Source organism: Danio rerio, chromosome 19 (genome assembly GCF_049306965.1).
Source record: "Danio rerio strain Tuebingen ecotype United States chromosome 19, GRCz12tu, whole genome shotgun sequence".
In the NCBI taxonomy this organism is placed as follows: Eukaryota; Metazoa; Chordata; class Actinopteri; order Cypriniformes; family Danionidae; genus Danio; species Danio rerio.
Window position 1 is genome coordinate 19,058,705 of NC_133194.1, and position 24,017 is coordinate 19,082,721.

The following is a 24,017-nucleotide window of genomic DNA, read 5'->3' on the forward strand; positions in this document are numbered from 1 at the left end:
AGAAAGACCGTATTTGGGATGAGTTGTCAATGTTGTAGGACCGTCGGGATCCTCTGTGAATATATCTCCGACGTGGCCGGACCGCGATGTCCGAATGAAAGCGCAGCGTTGACGGAGTCTCCGAGAAGTGGGAGCGGAGTTGAAGAAGTTCCTCTGCCGAATACTGGAGTAGTAGCTCCGCATGGCGATAAACAGCAGCGAGGAAGATCCAGAGTGTTATGACCCGAACAAGCAGGTCAGGAGCTTTCATTGTCGTTTCGTCTCTTCTCCGGGTTTGAGTTGAGTGACAGCTGCTGTGAAAGGACTGTCACAAAGTCACGATTAGCACCATAAAGGAGACCGGTGCAGTGGAAAGTGCAGAGGTTTAGCATAAAGTGCCATGCGTTATACAGTAGATGTACTGTCATCTGTGTAGTCCAGACAGAAGTTCTTTAAAATAATAATGCTTTAGCCAGATATTCTGCTATGAAAATGAGCTTTTTGTGCCAAAACGCTGTCTTTGTTTTTGGTAATTTTAACTTGCCTAATGCCAGTTTAGCCAATTATATTTCAGCACCTGGGTTGCCTTGGTGGAAAACCACTCGCTTGTTCGTCCGTTCGTTCATTTGTTTGTTCATTCATTTTTAAAGGCTCAGAAAGCATGTGTCAGTAACTGGTGGACAGTAGCAGACTCCGAAATGAGGTAGATTCAGTTTCACATGAAGTTATTAATTAGCAAATGATATAAATTTTATGAATGTAAACAATAGGTCTAATGTAATGTAATGTGTGTGTGTGTGTGTGTGTATATATATATATATATATATATATATATATATATATATATATATATATATGTATATGTATATATATCGCATATATTGTGTGCCCCAGAGTAACTAAATTGTCGGCCAGGGATGATCTCTGTCTCACCCAGTAGACTCCCTGGCACCGGGTGATCGAAATTGTCCTGTAGACTGAAACCAGACCATTTTTTAAAATCAATAAGTAGTTTTACCTATGGACTGTAAGCTACAAATACCCCCCTCGCAACAAAGTAGGTTTGGAGAAAACCTTGTTGGTTGAGATCTAACTTGACGTACAGGTTAAGCTGGAGGTGGGTTTTCCTCGACCTCCGTTCCTGGGTCGTCGGGTCGTGGTTTAGACTCAAGCAGTGTTGACATGGTTTCTTCATGCTCTTTCCTCCCACCCCTTCCTGGTTTCGCGCTTGAAAGCTTTAAGGGGGAGTTCATCGGCGTGCTTGTCCACTGGTGCTTGCATCTTATTGAATGGCAAAGCCCTTGTTTTTGTGTATTTCCCTGCTGTCGGGAGGCAGAGTGTTGGTTGTCCAGCAGTTGTCCAGAGATGAGTGATAGAGAAGTATAGTTGTGAGGTTGCAGTGGTCCTCTGGTGAGGCTGAGATACAGGGTCGTGGCTGTATCCTGTGTAGAAGAGGAAGTGAGAGAGAGAATAGGGGAGAGAGTAGGTGATGTCTGCGATCGCTGTGCTTGGCTGGACATTTCACTGTGACACCGGTTGCGGGGTCTCTTTCCCCCTTTTCTGGCTTGTGACCAAATGTCTTTTAATCTGGTTGTGATAAGCAGATTTGAAGGTTGGCTGCTATGCAGTTGAGCATAATACCACCAGGAGTCTTTGCACTTCCTGCGTGATGTTGGTTGTGCAGTGAGTTTCTCAGTCTGAGTTGTTTGCATAATCAGAAGATATGCCATGGTCTGGGCTGTGTCATCGGTGCTGAGAGACACTCTACCCACTTGGTGAACTGGCATATGAATTTGAGGAGAAGAAAGAGAGAGAGAGAAAAACACACAAAAAAAATTGTTGCTCCTTGTGAGCCCATGGAAGTGTTCCACCCGATCCATCTGGGTGTCTGACCATACGAGGATGGTTTCTCTGTGCTGCTGTGGTGCTCAGTGAATCAGGTTCGATGGTTGAAACTGGCTGCACATTGGGCATGTTTTGCTGTGTGCTGGGTCAGTATGCCACTTGTTTCAGTGCATTGTACATGGCTTTTTGTGCCATGGTGACCTGAGTAAGGTGGTGGGAAAAACAAACTAAACAAGAAAAAAAAAATAAAACTGGTCTGACTAGAGGACTCAGACGCCTGCATGTTCGCAATGTCATTTGTCAACATATGTTGGGCTGGTGAGATTGGATGTGGCAGCAGTGTTCGGGCTAGGCAGGGTTGTTGGCTGCCGGTTACAGCTGCCATATCTCAGGGTTTTGGTTGGGTGGTGACCATGGTTCACCATGTGGTGCGCCCTTCTTTGTAGGGGCATCTGTCTGGTCATTCAGGTCCTTGTCGGGGTCTGAAAGTTTGAAATGTCCTTATCTTTTTCCAGTGAACAACCACCATGTGGTTGTCGGTGATGTGGTCATCAACTGTGGGGGGTGGAGTTTTGAAGCCCTTTGTTTCCACCATGGGAGGTGGCAAGTCTAGCAAGTTGGAGTCTGTGCAGCAAAGTGCACTCTGATGTCATGGGCTGCTGCGATTTGAAGGGTTACAAAGAAGGCTGTCATTTCTGCATACTGCAATGGTTGTGGAAGCATCCATCAACATGGGCTGTGGGCATACCTTGGCACGCATTCTCATCCCAGTACTTAAAGTACTTGAATGACAGGCTGCCAGAGGTGGCTGGGGTTCATCCACTATGGCATTGCAGATGGCCTGTCAGATGCACAGTCTTGGTAAACAGCTAGGCCGTTGCCCAGCGTGGATTTTTGGCTTAAGGTGTAACGCGTGTCAATATAGTGGCCCTGGGGGGCCATCTGCCGCATGGTTGTAGTGGTGTTAGTCCCTATGCCATCCCGGATGCGCTGACTGTTCAGTAACATGACAGGTTGGTGGCAGTACTTTATGATGACTTTTGTGCTCCAAGGAAGTTGGCGAATCGCTACTGAAATGGCATCTACTGTGCGGGCGATGCTATTTCACAGTTTTAGTATTTGCATTCTGGCACAAGGAGTGTTTTACTTGCATATGCACAGGCGTCGTCTCAGTTCAGTCATGGCCAGCTGTTGAAGTTCCGTCAAACAAAGGGCAGCCCTTTTTGAACAGAGTGGTCACAGGTCTAGAAGTGTTTGAAAAGTTCTTAATGACGTGTATGGAGTATTTGCACCCACTTAGGTTGCTGCTCAGTTCGGGGACCTTGGTAGGCGGTAGTCTTCGCGCTAGCAACGGTCAACTGGTGTAGGACATGGTCTATCTCCTTGGTCAGACACAGTGGCCAGACATAGTGTTACTTTTCATGAAGATGTCATCGACGTCAGTGAGGTTGCCTCTAACATTAGCATTGGGATATGCTTTGTTCAGGAAGGTGTTAAATTCGGCTGGTGAGTTGGCATAGCCGATGGGGCACCTCATGATTGTTTATTGTCTGTTGTTCAAGGTGAAAGCTAGCTTATGCTGGTCATTTGCTGGTCAGCAGATCTTTACCCATCAAAAGGCGGGGACCACATCAAGCGTTGAGAAGATGGTTGGTCCTTGAATTCTGGGCACTTCCTGTTCCAGTGGTATCATTGGTCCTCGTGACAATGGCACTTGCTGATTTAGCGTTCTATAGTCAGGCACCATTTGTTGTTTGGCTTGAGGATGGGCCAGATGGGTGCCAAGTAGGTGCTGTTACATAGACAGATGTCTTTTTTCAGAATGGAGTTAAATATTTCCTGCACAGGTTAATGTGAAGCAGTGGAGATTTGTACTGCTCAACAAACAGGTGGGGTGCATTCAGAGATGTTGGAATGCGTACCATGTGAAGGTCAGTGGGAGCGCAGTCTAAAGAGTCATTAGCGAAGGCACTGTTGTAATCATAAAGGATGTGCTGAAGTTTGTCGGTTGACATCATCCTGCGTGGCCTCAGCGTGTCCGTTCTGTAGAGGAAAATGCCATGTCTTCCTCCATCTTAGTGATGGGGTGATAAGTGACTGGGCACACGGCAAGGAGTTAGTCCTCAGTGAGCTCACTTCTGCATACCTGTTCTTTGTTTATTGGCAAGACAGACGTGAGTGTGATGAGCTTGAACAGTATAGTCTGTGCTTCCTAAGCTCCCCTCTGGTGTCGTTGCATGTAGGATGAGGCCAATAATTGGCCTCAAAAGTTCAAAGTCATGGAAGTCGTGGCTGACCAATCGTCCCAGTCGATAGTCTTTGGGGATCTTTATGTCAGTTGCCATGCAGCTATACAACAAGACATATACTGTTCATGAGGATAGTTCAATTAAGGGTATGGCTTCCAGGGTGAGGCCCAGTTTTATGCCTTTTGTTAGTTGGAAGAAACCCAATGTATTGGTTTAGAGTTCGGCCTTTCGTACGGAGAGCCATATAGAGCACTCGTTTGTATAGGCTGGCACCACAGAGTTTTTGCTGATGATGGAGCAGACCTCTGGCATGGTCTGGCCTGAGTGAGGCTTCTTGAGGGTGACAGCCATAGTGGTTGGCTGTGAGAACTGTGGGTGTCTATAACCGGTCGTTAAGGGTGTCTATATATACCTGTAGATGAACCAGGCTATCAGCTCCGATGTGGACATCGTGCGGTAGGGCCGTGAGAGTCAGGAAGGGATGGGTCAACCATTTGCCGTTCCGGTTCAAGTTCAATGCGCAAATGCTGTTGGCAGTTGCCATGCGTGAGAGTTCATCATTTGGATAGTAGCGTGTATGATTTTTCGTTGAACACAGGTCTGGGGTGTGTTAAGACGGAGAGCTGCACGGTGCGAGGCTGATGGCTGCTGAGCTGTCTGCCCATAATGCCAGTACAGTGTCGTTCACATTCAGGTTATTCAACATTAAGCCTCTTGAGGCCTGGGGCAGCAAGTATTAGGGTTGCTGGCTGGTTGAAGGCTGCAGAGTAGCGACCTTGACCCCGTTTCTGTTACTGAGCTTGGGTTCTCGCGGTTTCCTGCGACCTTGGTGACCTAACAGTCTGTTGGGGTGGACCTGATGGCTGTGAGAAAGGGTTCTGGCACTTGGGCCCAAATTTTGAGAGGTTTAAAGTTCAAAAGAGGTTCAAAACAAATCCAGCAGATCTTTACCCATCAGCAGCGGGCATGTGTCCATTGGTGACGTGTACAAGGGGTGCACTGCAGTCATGGGGACAATAGTCAATTGAATGGGAGCGATGTACGTAAGATAAACCTCAGTCTGGCTGTATGATTGCGCATTCAGCCTGCATTGTTGGCATTTAAGTGTCCAGTTTAGTCTCTGAGCTCTTGCTTTGAGTTACTCAAACAGAGAAAATTACATTACTGTGAGGCCTGCTCCCGCCCTGACCAGTATTTCTCGTCTTTTTTTTTTCATCCCCAAGGTTACAGCCGAGTAGAGCATCGTTGCCACGTAATTTTCGATCAGGTTCCCCAAGAGTTGAAGTGCAGGGGCCTGAGCAGTTGCTTGTAAGCAGGTGGGGCTGGTTGGTAGGCTGTGGCTCATAAGGTAAACAGAAAACCAGAACAGTGTTTTCGGGTACCTGAGGTTGTATGCAGGGTGGCAGTGGTTGTTGCTTGTGGGAAGCGTGACGCTATAGTTGGATACACAGTCTTTGGTTTGAGTTGGAGTCACAGTACTCGGCGGGGATGGAGCAGAAGGCAGGTGTTCAGGGGGGAAATGGTTTTGGGCCTCCCCCCTAGTCATAAGGAGTCTGGCTTGACTTCTTGTAGGGCCCCTTTAAGATTTTCAGCCATTCTGCTGTTTATCATGCCACTGTGCTGTCATTAGGTGTCAAGTTTTCAAACTTGGTCTTGTCTGGCATGTAACGAGCTGGATGCTGGTTGCTTGAGCTCCTAGTTACTGCAGGCTGGCAGGCTCCTTTTGGGCTGTTTGTGGAGCGTGGCCTGTCCTAGTGTATCTCTGAGCGTCCTTTCACAGGAAGCAGGTTTTAAGGGAGAGAAGATCTTAAAGGTTAAGTCCTTCGTCCTGGTTCATTTCCTGTCACCCAGTAGGGTTGGTACAGTCGACTGTAGTTTGCCTGTAAGGTCTCGTGGCTGTTCTGAGACCCATGGCAACAATCAGACCTTATTCTGACACGGGGTCAGAAAAACACTCTAGTAAGAGCTTTTGCTTTTGGTAATCTGCTTTGATGGCACAGGGCTGTTGATTCAGGAAACTTCTTGACTCACGGCTCAAAGTAATTCTTAGCAAATATATTTTGTCACAGGTAGTGGCACTTGGCCTCGTCTGTGTAAAAGTCAATGTCTTAAAAGTAGGAGTGGTGTCGTCACCTCCAGCAGCGTTTGGGGTGAAAGTTGGCATTTCCCTAGCCAGCTGGTTCAAGTCTTTGGTTGACAGATTGTGTCTGTCGTGGGAGACCCCTTTGGAGGGAGTCCTTGCCCTGTGTTGCTGACGGGTAGGGGTGTAACGATACACAAAAGGCACGGTTCGGTTCGGTTCACGGTTTTGGAGCCATGGTTCGGTTCGGTACGGTTCGGTTTCTGTTTGCTGTGGGGTTAGGGTTGATGTCATGCTAACAGCAATGCTAAGGGACAATTCACTTAATAACAAGAACATCTTAACTTTTTCTTTATTAACTTTGTCATTGCATTTTTAGTACAGTCAGGATACCCGAGTAAACGACTAGAATTTAATAAATACCTCCAATATAGACTAGTCAGAAAAAAAAAACTATTCTCTTTAGTGCAGCCATCTTAACTAAGTAAACTAAAATTAAATAAATAACTGCAGTGTAGACTAGTGAAGATCTTCTTCAAAAACACCATAATATTCATATTCTCCGATGAGAGGCTTGATCTCTGTGCTGACACAGACGCTCATTTTTTATTATATGGTTTCATTTAGATAGATAGGTTTCCGTTTAAATTAATGAAAAATATACATATAATGTGTTTGTAAAGTGTTTTTTCATGACATATTCACCAGTAAAATACATTGCGGTTGTGTCTGAAACTAATGTTAGGGTTGTAGCCGGCTGTATGTTTGCCTCCCGATCTCTCTCTTTCTCTCTCCCGCTCCCTCTATGCCGGTCATTTATGTAGGTCAACCTTCACGACAGCTGATGCCTGTCATTTCTGTAGGTCCACCTTTTTGACAGCTGATTGGTCAGGAGACCGATCTATCATCATTTGGCGACGCAGTGCGGGAAAGTAAAAAGCATGTCAGGAAGAGCGGGAGAGAGAACGCTTTTTCCTTTGATCTCGTTTTTCGTGCATTTTTCTGACATGATTATGATTTTCGTTGTTTTTGCTTAACTTTCGTTTGGGTAAAATTATTTTGCATTACTTTTGCCCACTTTAAGAAATTTTGTGAGGTTTGTACATTTTTATTTCAATTGATTTGTATATTATTTTTTAGCTCCGACAATATAGCTGTATCTCCTCAAGTTCAGTCTTAGTGTAAGGTGGACAGGGAAAATGTCATACGATTTCCATTTTGCAAACACGTAGAAAATGTATTGTTAAAGACATCAGGTAAGAGGTGAAGGTCATCTTTGTTTATTTTATTCAGTATAGGGAAGAATGCGGCGCACGGCGCTGAAGACCTTTTTTTTCTTTTCATCAGTTTTAGCGAGGTAAGAGGGGTTATTCATGAGTTAGAATTATTTTATTATATTTATTTATTTTGTTTGTCTTCACTATCACCCCCTTGCTCGAGTTTAACTAATTTTTTTTGATACTTTTGTTTGAATTTGTTACTTTATTATATTATTTTTATTAGTGTAAATATTTCTCTTTTTTTGTATATTTGGGCATTATTTTGGTTTTACTTTTGTACATTAAATCACTTTTGTTGGCAGTTCTGTTGCTTACACCCTCACATTGTGAAATTACCACACTTTTTAAATGTTTTTCCTTACAAGTAAGGCTTTGTCTACGACACGAATTCTATTCCTGTACTCAACTGAAAAACCAAAATGTTTCCACACAGATGACTTAAATGTGTCTGGGGGATCTGCAATCTCAGTACTATGTGAAGCAGCCATCCTGCGTCCAGTAGTAACGAGTGTGATGCTTATTCAAGTCACATGACATAACATGCACTAAAATACTAACTTTAGAATATAATATTTAGAACAAATCTTTATCATTACTAAAACAATTTAATCAAATATGATAATAAAGATGTGTTTAAATTGGTTCAATTAGTTAGAGACAAGTGACGTCAACCTCAACAATGGGCAGCAGGGGGCGTGAGAGTACCGCGGTACGCCACGAGAGTTTCGCGATACGTATCGTGGTTGGTGTATCGCGATATTTCGGTTCGGTTTTAATATCGTTACACCCCTACTGACGGGCGTTGCTGGCATTCACCCCCCCTCTTCTGGAATATAAAGTCTTGGCTTTGGGGCTGATCGGGGCACTTCCTCTTTTGGGTCATCACATGGATTGTAGGAATGTGACAGTTCTAGGTGAACTCTGTCAAGTTCATACTTAAAGTCTCTTGGTTGGGTTATGTGTTGGAAATTTGCTCAGGCCCTCTGCCGGTGACTTTTAGAGGCTTTGACCCGAGCTTCACTGTCTTTTAGTTCTGCTATTTGCAATAGTGTTTCAGCTTTTGTAGCTTTACACTCAGTTCATCTTTGGCTTTCTTCTCTCGTCGCTCCTTGTGTCCGTTGTCTGCTTGTAGCTCCATCGTCCACTGGTCATTGTCCTGTAGTTCGTCCACTTGCTCCAGAAGTTCGGCGTCTTTTTCCCTCGTCGTCTTGCATGCGTCCTGGGCTCAATGCTCCAGCTGCTTGAGATCCTTTCCTATTTATCTGGCCTGTGCAAGGGTGAGGTGTGTAAGGGCTCTAGAGAGTTGAGTCTAAGCTTGGCTGTTATGGGCCCGGGCCAGGTCGTTCGCCCTCAGCAGATTAATGCGAATGTCCAGCTGCTCTCTGCTTGGCCACTGCAGCTCCATGGCGACGTTGGGCAGGAGGTTGTGGGTTAAGCACTTAACCAGGCCTCCAGTTGGTCCCAGTGAGCAGCGGGCTGGACACACTTGACATGCTGGTCTGCTGGGTGAGACAAGAGATCACGAGAGAGAGAGAGAGAGAGAGAGAGAGAGAGAGAGAGAGAGAGAGAAAGAGAGAGAGAGACAGAGATCACGAGAGAGAGAGAGAGAGAGAGAGAGAGAGAGAGAGAGCTCGCGGATCACTTGGGCTTTGGTGCGGTAAGCTTGTGTGTGAGTGCAAAACGTGCCAAAGCCCGAAACTGAAAGCAAGACGTGACTTTTAAGGGACTGTTTCATATGGATTTATTAATCATTCTTACTGTTCATTGAACGCAAACTGCCGTAGTTTATTAAAGACGCAAACGCCTCACTGCACGTCAGCTGCGCGCCTTCAGCAGACCTCCTCATTCCAGCAGCACGAGAGCTTTATGATTGTTTATGAGCGCCAAAAGTGGCGGATCTGTCCGGTAAAATATCTGACTGCGTGTCCCCACATCCCTAAGGACTGTTTGGTGGAATATTTGACTGCATGTCAATGCATAACAAACGACTGTAAGGATATAACTAGAGAAATCTCCAGGGTGAGACTACTGGGTGAGAGCGTATGGCAAGCCGTTTTAGCATTTAACATATTACGTTTTAGCATAATATATTTGCAGATATCTCCAATCTGATTTCGTACAAGTACAATTGTAATTGCAGATATCTCCAATTGTCATTCTGAGTAGTGGAATTATAATTATGACAAGTCAAAATATAATTAGAGATATCTCTAAATATATTTATGGAGTCAGAACAAAGATTTAAATGCTAAAAAGGCTTGCCATAGAGAGCGCTTCTCACTGAAGAGAGCAGCAGCGATGACGTAAGTGTGCCAAGGCCCGATATGGTGTGAGCGCGGGCCGTCGGGGGAGACGGGAGGGGGGACAAGCGTGCTTTGGCCCGGTTCGAGGCAACTGTACCTAGTGTGAGTACGGCCTTAGTCTGACAGGGTTGTCAGCTAGGGGACATGTGCCGGCCAGACGTTGGTCCTTTTAAGGACCCACTGGGGGCCAGACACCGTGATGTCGAATTGGGGTGGCTATATTATAGTTGAAATCTAAGTAATGGCCTCAAGGCTTTTAGTCACGCGCTAGGCTGTGCAAGTTATCAATCAATTATGTAGATCACCCTGGTGGTTCTCAATAGCATGGTCTCTGAGCAGGTCAAAGTAAAGAGATATACTTAAGTAAATAAAAATAACAGTAACTCAAAAAAAAAAAGCAATAATACTAACGAAAATGGCATTTCACTCGAATGAACGAGTGTACAGGGAAAAAAAAGGAAAGAAAAAAATTATGAATATCAGTAAACATGAATAAAGATAAAAAATAAAAGACAAAGATGAGAAGAGGGGTAGAGAGAGGGAGAGAGAGAGAGAGAGAGAGAGGGAGAATAGCAAAACCTATGGGCATGTCTCAAACGTTCGTTTTAAAGTCCTGTTGTGGGTTAAGTTTAGACTAGGTTTTACAAGCTATTTAAACTTGGTGGTGAACAAACACAAAAACAGAGGACTCTAACAGTTCAAGATAAAGGCAGTACTACGGATCTACTATTCTGGGCGAGCAAATTGGAGTAGGAATCTTAGTATGCTTTAGTATCTGATGGATAGAGAAGGTTATCATCCTGTGATGGAGGGAGGTCTAAAAAGGGAAAATGAAATTGGCATAAAAGAATTTAAAAAGAATAATCATAATAATCCCCTATGGGTATAAAGCAGCACAGGACAGCTTAAAAAAAAAAGAGTGCCTCAGTATTTAGGGGCATCTACAAACATTAATGGGTTAACCCAAAATGTTTTGATCAGATGTGGGATCTATAGATCAATATCTCTGAATTTAGCTTCAGCCTAATATTTGAGCCCTTATATAAAGTAATAAATTCCCTATAACCTAACAGGAGAGGGAATAAGTAAGACAGGAGAGAAAGATGAAATAAAATTGAGAAGGGAGAAAATAATGCTATTAATGATAATAATAGAAACAATTAAAAGCTATTCCCCAAATAGCAAAACCAAAAAAATTAAAATTAAATATGACCTAAGTATGTAATAGGTTATTGGGAACTTGATTTAAAAAAAATAATAATAATAATAAAATAAAACTGGATAGCAGTATTAAAATGAAAAAGACAGAAGGCAGTAAAATTAATAAAAATGAAAGTAACAAAATAATTCATAATAACCAAAAGGAAATAAAAGCAGACCAATAATCTATACTTGGATAACTAAAATATTGTTAGGATAAAATGATAATAGGGAAATTTAAATGCTTAATCGAAATTAAAACAAATTAAACTCCAAACAATTTGACCATTTCAGACCCAATAGTGGGTGGAACTGAGTAAGAAGAGCAGAAGGAGACAGAATGGATGTTTTTCGAGTTGCACTACACATCCGGTTAGCCTTGTACTAAAAGTTTGGTAATGTTTAGACGTGAAGGGTTAGTTTACTTGAGCTTTAGCTGGCATTAGCCGCTAGCAAGTTGTTACGAGTTACGCTTCACGTCCTGGTTAGCCTTATGCTAAAAGTTTGGCAATATTTAGACGCGAAGGGTTGGTTTACCCAAGCGTAGCTGTTAGCAGCTACGAGCGAGTTCATCTGACTGTGAAGCAAGATGCTTCGCCCGGAGGGGGCAGGGCTTGTTCTGTGGACGTGGCTATGTCATTAATGCGCGTGACGGCGCGCGCACGTCACGTCTGTGAATAGCCAATGAATGCTCAAAGGGATGACTTCATTCACAAAAGATTTTCATTCATAGATTGAACGCAGCTCAATTCACAGATGGTGAAATCTGAATCACAGGGATTCAATAAAAACGGTCATCCATTATGTTATGTTGATTTATGATATCTGACAATTACATTTAGACAAACAAACATAAAATGGGAGAAGTCTCTCGAGGCGGTGCACATTTTGTACACAGATTGTCCAGATGAAAATAACTGAAATATGGGAATTCACATCCATATCAGACATGGGTACCATTTAAAACACGCTTTTGATTCTGAGAATTATTTTCGTCAGAAAGCGGTTAATAGGCAAGCTTGCAACTCCCTAATACATTAATTTAGAACCGTCCAGCAGTTCTGAAATTAATTTCGTACGGCGGCGAAGCACAGAGGTTAAACGTTAGGTAGCTAATCTAACTGTTTGAAACCACGGGAGCAAATAGTCTTGAATTTTCTAGCTATGATAAGGCCTTTCATAAGGGTTTCCAAACTGTCTTAAAGGGCCATGAAACCCCCCGTTTCAGCAAGATGTTTTCACACCTCTAGTTTGGAAAAAGTCAGGAAAGTGGGCGTGTCTAGCTTTGTTTGGGTGGGAGTGTAGGGGGAGGAAAAATAGGCAGGGTTTGAACAAAAATGGGAGTTGCCATTTGGGCACGCGCTTCTGACCGAGTACAAACAAACACGCAGGGGAGACAGTGTGTTTAATGACGGTGGGATGTTTGATACCACACGTCGTATAAGAGAAAAAAGCCTCTGCATTTCTCTGTAACTCAGAAGCACTCAGGAGGTTAGAAAGCCGTGTGTGTGTAGACTATCCTGTCACAAAAGGTGGCGAAAATTCAACACGACTGTAGGCAATAGTTTGCTTACAGTATTCAAGTGTTTACACTTAGAGAGCAGCATTTACAGCGGACCTTTCAATATTGTAGTGATATTAACTTACTGTAAACTAAGTAACTTAGAAATCATTTTGACTAAGGTTCAACTGTAAACACTGAAAGAGTACAGCTGACCACACAAACTATAACTTTGCCATCTGAACGAACAAAGAAAGGGAGCTGATAGCACACACTTACCAAATCTGTAGACAGGACAATCACCACATACTGGAGCTGCGTCTTTTTTAAAGGAGACGATCAGCAAATCCGGATCTCACCATTGATGAGAAATGCTCTAGAGTAAAAAATGTTTCAAACAAACACATTTCTGCCGTGCGTCGTGTCTTTTTCTACTTCCTGCGTTTTTCTACTTCCTGCTTTGCTACTGTTCGGACGTCTTTGCCCACTGCTCCGCACTCTTGCTTTTATATCTTATACCCTAATTTTAACTTGAGCCTATCAGCACAGTGCTCAAACAACACGGCTTGAAGATCAGCATCGATTCTACAAACTTTCTGGAATAAAGCTTTACTAACAAGAGGGGAATTACTGTCTAAACAATCCTCCCGCTACCAGCTATCAGCTGCTTACATTCCGGAGACGGGAAGACACGGCTGTGAAAATGCCTCTGGATCGGATTAATTCAGATTTTCACTGCTGTACAAACTGCCACAAACTTCTACAAAAGATTGCAGTTCTTGAAACGAAGTTGCTTGCGATCCGACGAGAACTTCAGCTTCATTGTGGATCCTCTCAGCACACAGCCGGTGAGTCCCATAAATCTGTTCCTGCTACTGTTTTGAGCACAGAAAAACAGACAAGAACTGTTGAAAATGAGCATTGGCATAAACAAGGTGCGAGACCAAAGGGTACTCGTGGGGTCAGATCATACGCTGCCGCATTAGCGTCTTCTACCCCAAATACAGCTCGGACTCAAATACAGCTTTAGAACAGATATGAAGTTTTGAGTAATATGGGTGAAGAATCCCCAAATGCAGTCAGACAGAGATCGCATGATTCAGCAACTAATTCTGCATGGAACAGAGGCTCAAGGGCAACTAGACAGCGGCATTCTGCTCCGATTACACCTGAGATAAGAACACTAGTCGTAGGAGATTCAATAATCAAGAATTTCAGGAGCAGATCTACAATGACATACTTCTTTCCTCATGCAACAGTTTCTGATGTAAACAAAGAACTTGAAGAAATTCTGAAAAAGCACAAGACTGCAAAACGGATTATCATCCATGTGGGGAAGAATGATATTCGGAAGGAACAGTCAGAACTGCTCAAGAAAGAGTTCTGTGAGCTCTTGGAAACAGCTGAAAGATTGAAGATTCAGCCGTTCATAAGTGGACCACTCCCTGCAAGAGGGACAAATATGTTTTCACGGCTTCTTGGTCTAAATGTATGGCTACAGAAAACATGTAACAAGAAAGGACTGAATTTCATCGACAACTTCAATCTCTTCTGGAACCAAAGACAGCTGTTTACATCAGACGGCCTTCATCCAAACAAACTTGGTGCAAAGGTGATAAAGGACAATATTTTTTTCTCCCTCAATCATCCATCAGCTGTGTATGCCACTGAACTGAATTGCACACACACACCTAGCAAATGTCCGGATGACCACAGGACCTCAAATCAGCTCCTGAGTGGACTTGTGGCTGACGAATCACCCAAGGACAGTGATAATGCCATGCAGCCAAAACACCCAATGTTGATAGAGACACTATCAGTTGCCCTCTGCTCAACACAGGCAGACTGTGACGCATCAGAACAGCATCAAGTCTCGTCACTCAAAAATGATCCTCAGGAAAACATATTTCTGCAGACAGAATCTCCAGATGCACAGCCTCTGTCACCGGACACGTTCTCATTGTCACAATGTTCACCACTCTTGGGTTTTTCAAAAAAGATGGAGGAACTGGTGTATGCTGGAACTAAACTTTCACACTCCATTGCCGCAAGCCCCCAGTTACCAACCAAAAAGCGGCCTGCTCCACAACCACCTATGAGCCCACCTGGAAGAGCCCTCCGATCACACTGCCAGGGCCCAAACAACAACGCCCCATCTTCAGCTGGTGAACACAAGAGCTCTCTGTGATGTGTGTCGGGGACCTGCTTAGATAAGTGTCTTTATCAAATGTTTTCAGAACAAGTAGGAACCCAGTGTGTCTGTAGCTTTCTCTAAGCAGATATGTGTTGTGTTAAGTGACAGAAAACCAAAGACTTCATCAGGCCGTATAGCAAATCATTCAAATCTGGTGTCTATTAAATGTAGATCTGAGACTACTATAGAAAAAACAGCTAAAACTGTTAAATTAGCGCTTTTAAACATCAGATCACTCAACAATAAGTCTCTTTTAGTCAATGATTTTATCAACACAAATTGCCTTGATTTTATGCTTTTAACTGAAACTTGGCTAGATGACAGCTGTAGCGCAGCAGTTCTGAATGAAGCAGCTCCTTTAAACTTTGACTTTTTGAGTGTTTGCAGAGTTAATAGGAGAGGTGGAGGCATCGCTGCCCTGTTTAAAGATGTGTATGAATGTAAACAAGTGTCATTTGGTGACTATCTGTCTTTTGAATACCTGAGTATAGCACTGAAAGGGTCTCCACGCATCTTACTGATCATTATCTACAGACCTCCAAAATATTCTCCAGCTTTTATTGAGGATTTTACAGAGCTGTTATCAATTGTAACCTCTGAATTTGATTATTTTAGTATTGCTGGGGATTTTAATATTCACATTGATAATCCAGAAATCAATGCTGTAAAAGAACTGATGACTGTTTTTAACACTTTTGATCTGACTCAGCATGTTCAAGGACCCACACACAATCGTGGACACACTCTTGATCTACTTATAACTAAGGGTTTACACATTTCATCAACTGTTGTTAAGGATGTGGCTCTATCTGATCATTTCTGTATCTTCTGTATAAGAACACTAGTGAGCAGTTTATGAAGGCCATATCGCTAGCACCAAGTATATCTGCAGACTCTGTTGATTCTCTCCTTGATTTGTTCTATTCTAAAATTGAGAATGTCATAAATGACATCGCTCCTGTTAAAGTCAAGAAGATGACTGGCAGGCAAAAGGGATCTTGGACAAGGTCACCGAGAGTACAAATGATGAAAAGACAGTGCAGAAAAGCTGAGCGTATGTGGAGAAAGACGAAACTAGTAGTCCAATATAATATCTATAAAGACAGTCTTCATGCCTTTAATATGGAACTAAATACTGCTAGACAGACTTTCTTTTCAAGTCTTATAAATAGCCACTTAAATAATGCTCGTACACTCTTTGCAACGATAGAGAGACTCACAAACCCCCCCAGTCGGATTCCAAGTGAGCTCCTCTCTAAAAGCAAATGTAATGAGTTTGCTCATTTCTTCACTGATAAGATCAATAATATCAGAAAGGCAATTAGCTCATCCAATCAGTCAAGTTGTGTCGTTATCAAACAAGCTCAACCACAACTTAAGAAATCAGACATTATGTCTGATTTCATGGCAATTAACGGCAAAATCTTAGAAGAGACTGTGCAAGTTATGAAAACATCAACCTGCAGTCTTGACACGCTCCCCACATCATTTTTCAAAACGGTGTTTACCTGTTTAGAAATGGATCTTCTAAAAGTGGTAAATGCTTCACTTCTATCAGGGATTTTTCCAACCTCACTTAGAACTGCAGTTGTTAAACCCCTCTTGAAGAAGAGCAACCTGGATAACACCCTATTGAGCAATTACAGGCCAATCTCAAATCTCCCTTTCATTGGCAAAATCATTGAAAAAGTTGTTTTAACCAGGTTAACAAGTTCTTAAACTTCAAGGGGTGTTTAGACAATTTTCAATCGGGGTTCAGAGCACATCACAGTACAGAGAGCGCTCTTATAAAGATAATCAATGATATACGCCTAAATACAGATTCAGGTAAAATAACAGTGCTGGTATTGTTGGATCTCAGTGCTGCATTTGACACTGTCGATCACAGCATACTTCTGGATAGGCTGGAAAACTGGGTTGGGCTATCTGGCACGGTCCTCAAATGGTTTAGACCTTACCTTGAAGGTAGAGGTTACCATGTCAGTATAGGTGACCATAGGTCGAGGTGGACACCCATGACATGTGGAGTCCCACAAGGCTCGATTCTGGCACCTCTCCTGTTCAACCTTTACATGCTCCCTCTAAGCCAAATAATGAGAAAGAACCAAATCTCCTACCACAGCTATGCTGATGACACTCAGATCTACCTAGCCTTACTGCCTAATAACTACAGCCCCATTGACACCCTCTGCCAATGCATTGATGAAATGAGCAATTGGATGTGCCAAAACTTTCTTCAGTTAAACAAAGAGAAAACTGAAATGATTGTGTTTGGAAACAAAGATGAGGTTCTCAAGGTAAATGCGTACCTTGGCACTAAAGGTCAAATGACAAAAAATAAGGTCAAGAATCTTGGTGTGACTCTGGAGTCAGATCTGAGTTTCAACAGTCATGTCAAAGCAATCAGTAAATCAGCATATTATCATCTCAAAAACATAGCAAAAATCAGATGCTTTGTTTCTAGTGAAGATTTAGAAAAACTTGTTCATGCTTTTATCAGCAGCAGGGTGGATTACTGTAATGGACTCCTCACTGGTCTTCCTAAAAAGACAGTCAGACAGTTGCAGCTCATCCAGAACGCTGCAGCCAGAATTCTAACCAGAACCAGAAAATCAGAGCACATCACACCTGTACTCAGGTCTTTACACTGGCTGCCAGTTACATTCAGAATAGATTTTAAAGTATTATTACTGGTCTATAAATCACTAAATGGCCTAGGACCTAAATACATCACAGATATGCTCACTGAATACAAACCTAACAGATCACTCAGATCTTTAGGATCATATAAACTAGAAGTTCCAAGAGTTCAGTCAAAGCAGAGTGAATCGGCTTTTAGCCACTATGCCCCTCGCTGCTGGAATCAGCTTCCAGAAATGATCAGATGTGCTCCAACATTAGGCACATTCAAATCAAGACTGAAAACACATCTGTTTAGCTGTGCCTTTACTGAATGAGCACTGTGCTGCGTCCGACAGATTGCACTATCATGTTTTTCTCTTTTTCTTCATTCTTTTATATCACATTTTACCTGTTTTTATGTTTTGTTTTCTTTTTACGCATTTTTATTATTTGTTTTTATTTTTATTTTACTTGTTTCTTTTATTCTTGTTTATGTAAAGCACTTTGAATTGCCATTGTGTATGAAATGTGCTATATAAATAAACTTGCCTTGCCAACTTGCCTACAGATTTACGCATGAGTCTAGCAGCGTCTTAAAATGAAAACAAAACCTTTACATTATGAAAGTAACACTGGCGACCCATATCTCCAAACAATTCTTATTCTTTTCCCACAACTTTTGGCAACACGACATGTGTTGTCTCTCTGCCGTCTGAACACTGTTTCAGGTACAGTCCAAGAAAGCTAGCATGAATATTAATGAAGTTGCAGGACATTCATAATGAAGTGCGCTGATTGGTTTGAACCAAGCCATACTAATGAATGAATGCAACACACTCAGAGACGTAATACGGGACGCCTTGGTACAGACGTCCAGTCCACACGCTGGAATACACGCTATGATCTCATGGCCATGACGCAGCATCAAAAATTAGTTTCAAACCAGAAGTACGAATTTGCTCGAAATAACGCAAAAAAAAAAAAAAAACCAATTTTCACTTTTTAGTGAAATTTATGTGTCCTAATTGTATTTTTAGCAGTGTGGGACACATATACGACTGTCAACAGCTCAAAAAATGTGTTTTGGTGTTTTGTGACCCTTTAAAAGCACTGAGGGAATTCTCTGTTCAGACAGGCACAATAATATATTTAAATGATTTGCGGAATGTGCGTCTTTGCAAAATCGATTTAAAATATTATGAACTGCAGTTTAAATCGTTACACTCAAAACTTAGACAGTTCTCTGCTGTGTTAGTGAACAAAAGGCTGGAGGAGACTTTCGTCCTTCCAGCTTTGGAGAAAAGAAAAACGCTTCTCGCTGTGCTTTTTTCTTCTCTAGAGCACGCAAGCAATCACAATGAATTGAAAAGCTTGTTTCACAGAAAAATGTTTGAAATATGACTGCTGCATTCTCCACCATTATGTAAATGAAATTAGCTCAGTTTATGAATATTAATAATCAATAATAATGAGTTATTATTAAATACTAATATTCTGGCTTAACCTTCGGTCAATTTGGTTAAACAAATATATAATTGTACATGATCCCGCCGCTTGGCCGAGTGGACTCTCGGATTATGAATATTAATTATCAACAATAACGAATTATTATTAATCATGAATATTCTGCATTTACTTATTGTTAATTTGACTAAATAAATATAACCAGACCTCGCCGCTCGTCCGAGCGGACTCTGTAATGATCTATTTATTTAGAAAGGGAATTATTACTACTCCTTGTGAGGTAGCTTAATTATTCATAAGTTTTTGATTAACTTAATAGCAGCTGGTAGTAAAAGGTTCTATCAGTCAGTGACTTTTTCTGTGAGGCAAGACAATATAATCCATTTGATTATAACGGAATTTATTGACTAGTCTGACATATAACGAACAAACGCACAAACATAACATAAAACAGAGAACAAATCTAGATAGGCTATATACGAGTCTATAGAACATTTAACAAACAGAAAGAAACAGAAAAGCGTGGAAATAGAGATTTCAGATAAAGAGTGGCAAATCTACCTCAGTTCCACACATTATTAAAAATCACCAAGATTATAAAAAAAAAAACCTTTTTGATAAAAGGGGCACAGCTTATTTGCATAACTAAAAATACCTGGGGCCTCATGTACGAAGACTTGCGTGGAAATCTTACTAAAACATTGCGTACGCACAAAGCTGTAAATGTGCGTACGCAGAAAAAAATTCAGATGTATGAAACACTGCGTACGCCGAATCTCACGCATATTCTTTTGTACATCCGAATGAACGTGAAACTGAGCGCAACATGCACGAGCACAAAACCCCTCCCTGCCTCCTCCCTCGTATGAATATGCTTATGACTATGCTAATGGAAAAACCCAACGAAAAAGCAATGGCAAAAGCAAGCAAAAAGAGAAACTTTGAACAGAATGTGAATTGCAGGTGCTGCTTTCGGAGGTAGGCCATGAAAAAGCGGTGTTATTTGCAAGTTTGTTCTCCGGAATTAACAACAAAAAAAAAAAATAGAGTGGGAGAGTTTAGCTGATGCGGTTAACACAGTTGGGTCTGAACATCGCACTGAGTGCATAAAAAAAAAAAAGAAATAGTGTGGTTTATATCTGTAAAATGTTGCAGTACTCTTAACAGTCTCAGTGGCGCAGCTCTTTAGATGCATGTGATCATGTATTGACACGTTCGAGCATGAACTCGGCTCGAATACAGCGTCTGATGAACTCTTTCTTCTTTTTTCCTCCGCTACATATCAGATTTTGCCAACTATTTATCACGAGAAAGACAAGTAGGAATCATCAGTAAGTTTGTGCATCATATTTTATTTGCACGTTTATTGAATGGAAATGTTTCTGATTCACGTATGCAAATTCATCTTCAGATGGTGCCTTTATAGCAATGTGTGTGCAGTAGATCGCTCAGATTACATTGGGAAAACAGGCAACCGCTGCAAATTGTGCTTTAATGTTTAGCTGGTCAACTGTATGGTATGGAAACCTTATATACCTGTTAGATGAACCCGTCTCATACAGCTGCCATTGCAAGGCTCAGACACTTTGTAGAGAGGAATTTAACACAACTGCCTCTAGGAGTCGCCAATGGAAATAAAACAGACACGCACAAAAAATGTGCGTACGCCAGCCAGAAAGCTGCCGTGAAGCTGCGCACATTCCCACGTTCAGTTCATTGTTAGTAAATCCAAACGTGAGTGATTCTGAGCGTGAAATCTGGCGTACGGAAAGTTTTTGTGCGTACGCAGCGTTGATACATGAGGCCGCTGGACTTTAGGGTTTGGCGGTCTCTCTCTTTTTGTGAGTTTCTTCCGATGTGCTGGAAGTTCTTTCAATGTGCTTTCTTGATGCGTGGAATTTGCAATACAGGTCAGAGGAAATGCGATCGCAACTTTAAACTGAGTTTACTTTGCCAGAAAAATAAGAAAACGTGAGCTCTGAGAGCCACGCAGGCACAAAAGAGCCTCAACGCCTCAAAGGGGCGACCTCCCGGGGGGGGTTCTTTGTTCGGACGTTCTGTGACGAGCTTGGGGAGGAGACCGGTTTTAACCATGGGTCAAGTTACATGCCCTCTAGGCTGGCTCAACCAGTGATTTCAGGGCAAAGTTTGAGCGCGAAACCTTTCTTTGTCTCTAGTCTGCTCTTATGCAAATTGAGTGTCCGCCAAAAGCATGCAGAGAGGCATTAATTCAGAGCATTAAAAATTGTAAGCCGTGGTGATTATGATCATGCACTACACCTTATGTGTTGTAAAATTGTGTAAGCTGCATATCGATACTACACATGGTGCCCTTGGGAGTACGTAGGCTTGGTTTACACATTCTGACATTATTGATTATTATTGACAAGGCATACAAGCTATATGAGGGATTATACAGGTAAGAAAATTCAGAAATGAAATGCAAAGTTTACAAAACATAACATTTAGCTTTGGGCTGATCCTGGATTTCTGAGTCCCTTTTCAGCGTCGAGAGCTTGTGTGTGTGTGTGTGTGTGTGTGTGTGTGTGTATGTAGACAGAAGGGAACAGGAATGTCTTTGAAGTTCTAGTCGAAGGGACCCAAGAAAACCTGTTAAGTGTCCCGGAGTAATAAAACTGTCAGCCAGGGATGATCTCTGTCTCACCCAGCAGACTCCCTGGCACCGGGTGATCGAAATTGTCCTGTAGACCGACACCAGATCATTTCTTAAAATCAATAAGTAGTTTTACCTATGAACTGTACGCTACAATTGTGTATGGCCATACACCCAAAGCGTTTCACAATCATGAAGGTGAGCATGTTACACGGTAACCTTGTTTCCTAACAACATGCTTCATGATGAGATACGCAGTGATAAGCATTTTGGCAGATTGCACCAGACGAGATCTGAGGTGAACTATCTGCTGCTGCTTTCAGTATATGGCAATGAACGTCATGTAAAATGGCATTCAAACTCACATTGTTAGCATTTAACACTGAATAAAGTACATGAGGTTTATGTTGTTCACCTGTGAGAAATAGTTCTAATATCAATTCAATGTGTTAGTTAGGAAAACTCCTTTTAATATGAAAAATATTCCTTATATCGGGTGCCAATGCCTTGCCAGCACTTGCATTTGTTTTGTCCCATGACTGTGATAACTACTTCAACCACTGGAGGTCAAACTTACATACTGCACCTTTAATATAGTAAATCTGGAATTAAAATAAAGTGGTTTAACAAACACCCACTGTTCTCCTAGTGTTCGCAAAGAGTGTATCTTTAATCAAATCAATTTCCTTTTTGCTAACCTCCACCAACAGACATTGGAAACATTAGTGTTTAAATGCTACTGCACACATACATCTCAGCAATGCCACAGCAAAGTCTTTCACAGTCTTTTGCTAAATTGGGCAAATCAGAGCATTCCTGTCAAAATATGCAGAACAGCTGGTAGATTTATTATAAACTCTTAACAACTCCAAAAACTTTGATACACCTAGATCCACACAAAAAATCCTAATCTTTCCTAACCTTGTCTAAAAAAACTGCCATTGTACTATGACTACTGTTGCTGCTCAATTTACAGCCCCAAATCATAAAGTCGGGACAGTAAAAAGAAGAAGTAATTTCTAAATTTACTTTGACTTGTATTTCATTGCAGACAATACAAAAGCACATTAATTAATGTGCGCCTCATGATTTAGCTTTTTTTTTTTTTAAATAAAGCACATTTCAATTTTGGTTCTTGTGACACATTTAAAAAAAATTATAACAGTAAAGAATTTACCACATTGTAATGTTGTCATTACTCTTCACAACAGACATTTAGGGACAGAAGAAACCAAGTGATGAAGTGTTTCAGGTGTAATTTTGTGCCATTTATTCTGCAAAGTCTTAAAGTGGGCAACAGTATATAGTCTTCATTGTCACATTTTGCGCTTCAAAATATGCCATACATTCTTTATTGGTGACATTCTTTATTGGGAACCTGTATTCTTCTTCTCCGTAGCCAGATTTTTCTAATGTGTGCAAAATGGGGTTTTGCTTTGTGTTGTTAAAATATACACGGCATGTGCATTTTTTCATTATCATTTTCCATACAGTCCCAACATTTTTGGATTTGGGGTTGTAAAAAAAACTAAACAAACATTTGTTGTGTCTTAAGCAGCCTTTTATGAACTGCTGTGTATGGTAAACATACTTGATGATTTAAGTGAGTTTTGTACAGATACTCACCGTTATATTGATGCAGTGCAGACCTTTGGCCAATAAGATGTACACCAGGTCTCGTGTCAGTTTGTCTTTTATTGCTAGTATGACATTTACATAGTCAACAGGAACCTCCCACTAAAAAAAAAAAAAATTATATTATGTATATTTATACAATTTATATATATATATATATATATATATATATATATATATATATATATATATATATATATATATATATATATATATATAGTATAGTACATACAGTATATAACACTCAGATGCTCCAGCAGCAGGAACATAATGTCAGGCTTGGCAGTGTAGAAAGTTTTCAAACTGAATGATAACTAGGGTTAGGTGCCTTATTTGGCTGTGCAATGATATATGAGCTGTTGGTGCCAAAACATCTGCAACAAATGCTTTTACACATTGTTACGCATTTACATAAATGTGTTGGTAAAAAAGTTGGTAAAAGTTAAAGCGAAATTTACCTGTTAACACTTGTTAAGCAATTTATGTGTTAACTAATAATCTCTGCACTTCATTTCTCTCCCTGGACAAAAACATGTAAATAGCGTGTTAACGTATACCAATATGTTAACAGATAATTGACATGTGAATATGTAACATGTCAAAGGATTCAAGCAATTTGGCCGACTGCAGGAGATGCAACATAAAAAATACGAATAAATGAAAACAGGCATTCAGAAGCACAAGAGTGCATTGGATACCTGCATTGTGTGTGTGCATCTTTCTCTTGTGCCTGTGCCTCCTCAAAGCCACTCACTAAGCGCAGGTGCAGTACAGCCGATTGACACAGCATATACATGTCATTCCTTTTTTTGTGTGCACAAGTCACGCATCTCCATTTAAAATATACTTGCATATGCAAAATACACAATATGCAAGCAGTCTTCGAAGCAGTTTATTGGTGTGTTACTATGCGTTACTCTCCATAACAGTTCAACTTTGTTCTTGAAATAGGGTTCTTGCACCATTTTAAAAGTAAAATTTAATGCTTTTTAAGACCTCAACAAATATAATTTAGGACCCAAAAATGTTAATTTTTTTTGGAATAGGCTAC

The 24,017-nt window shown here is 41.4% G+C and overlaps 1 protein-coding gene across 7 annotated transcripts in view; it reads right to left on the bottom strand.

The window, feature by feature from the left end:
• The window catches only part of ints8 (integrator complex subunit 8), a 158,559-nt gene that overhangs the window by 48,279 nt on the left and 86,263 nt on the right, over positions 1 to 24,017 (bottom strand). For all 7 annotated transcript variants that reach the window (XR_012394574.1, XR_012394572.1, XM_073930818.1 and 4 more), the window contains one exon: positions 22,958 to 23,068. Coding sequence is in view for 5 of the 7 variants with exons in the window: in XM_073930818.1 (XP_073786919.1) it covers positions 22,958 to 23,068 (111 nt within the window). In the remaining 2 variants the exon portion in view is untranslated. The remainder of the gene's footprint in view (positions 1 to 22,957; positions 23,069 to 24,017) is intronic.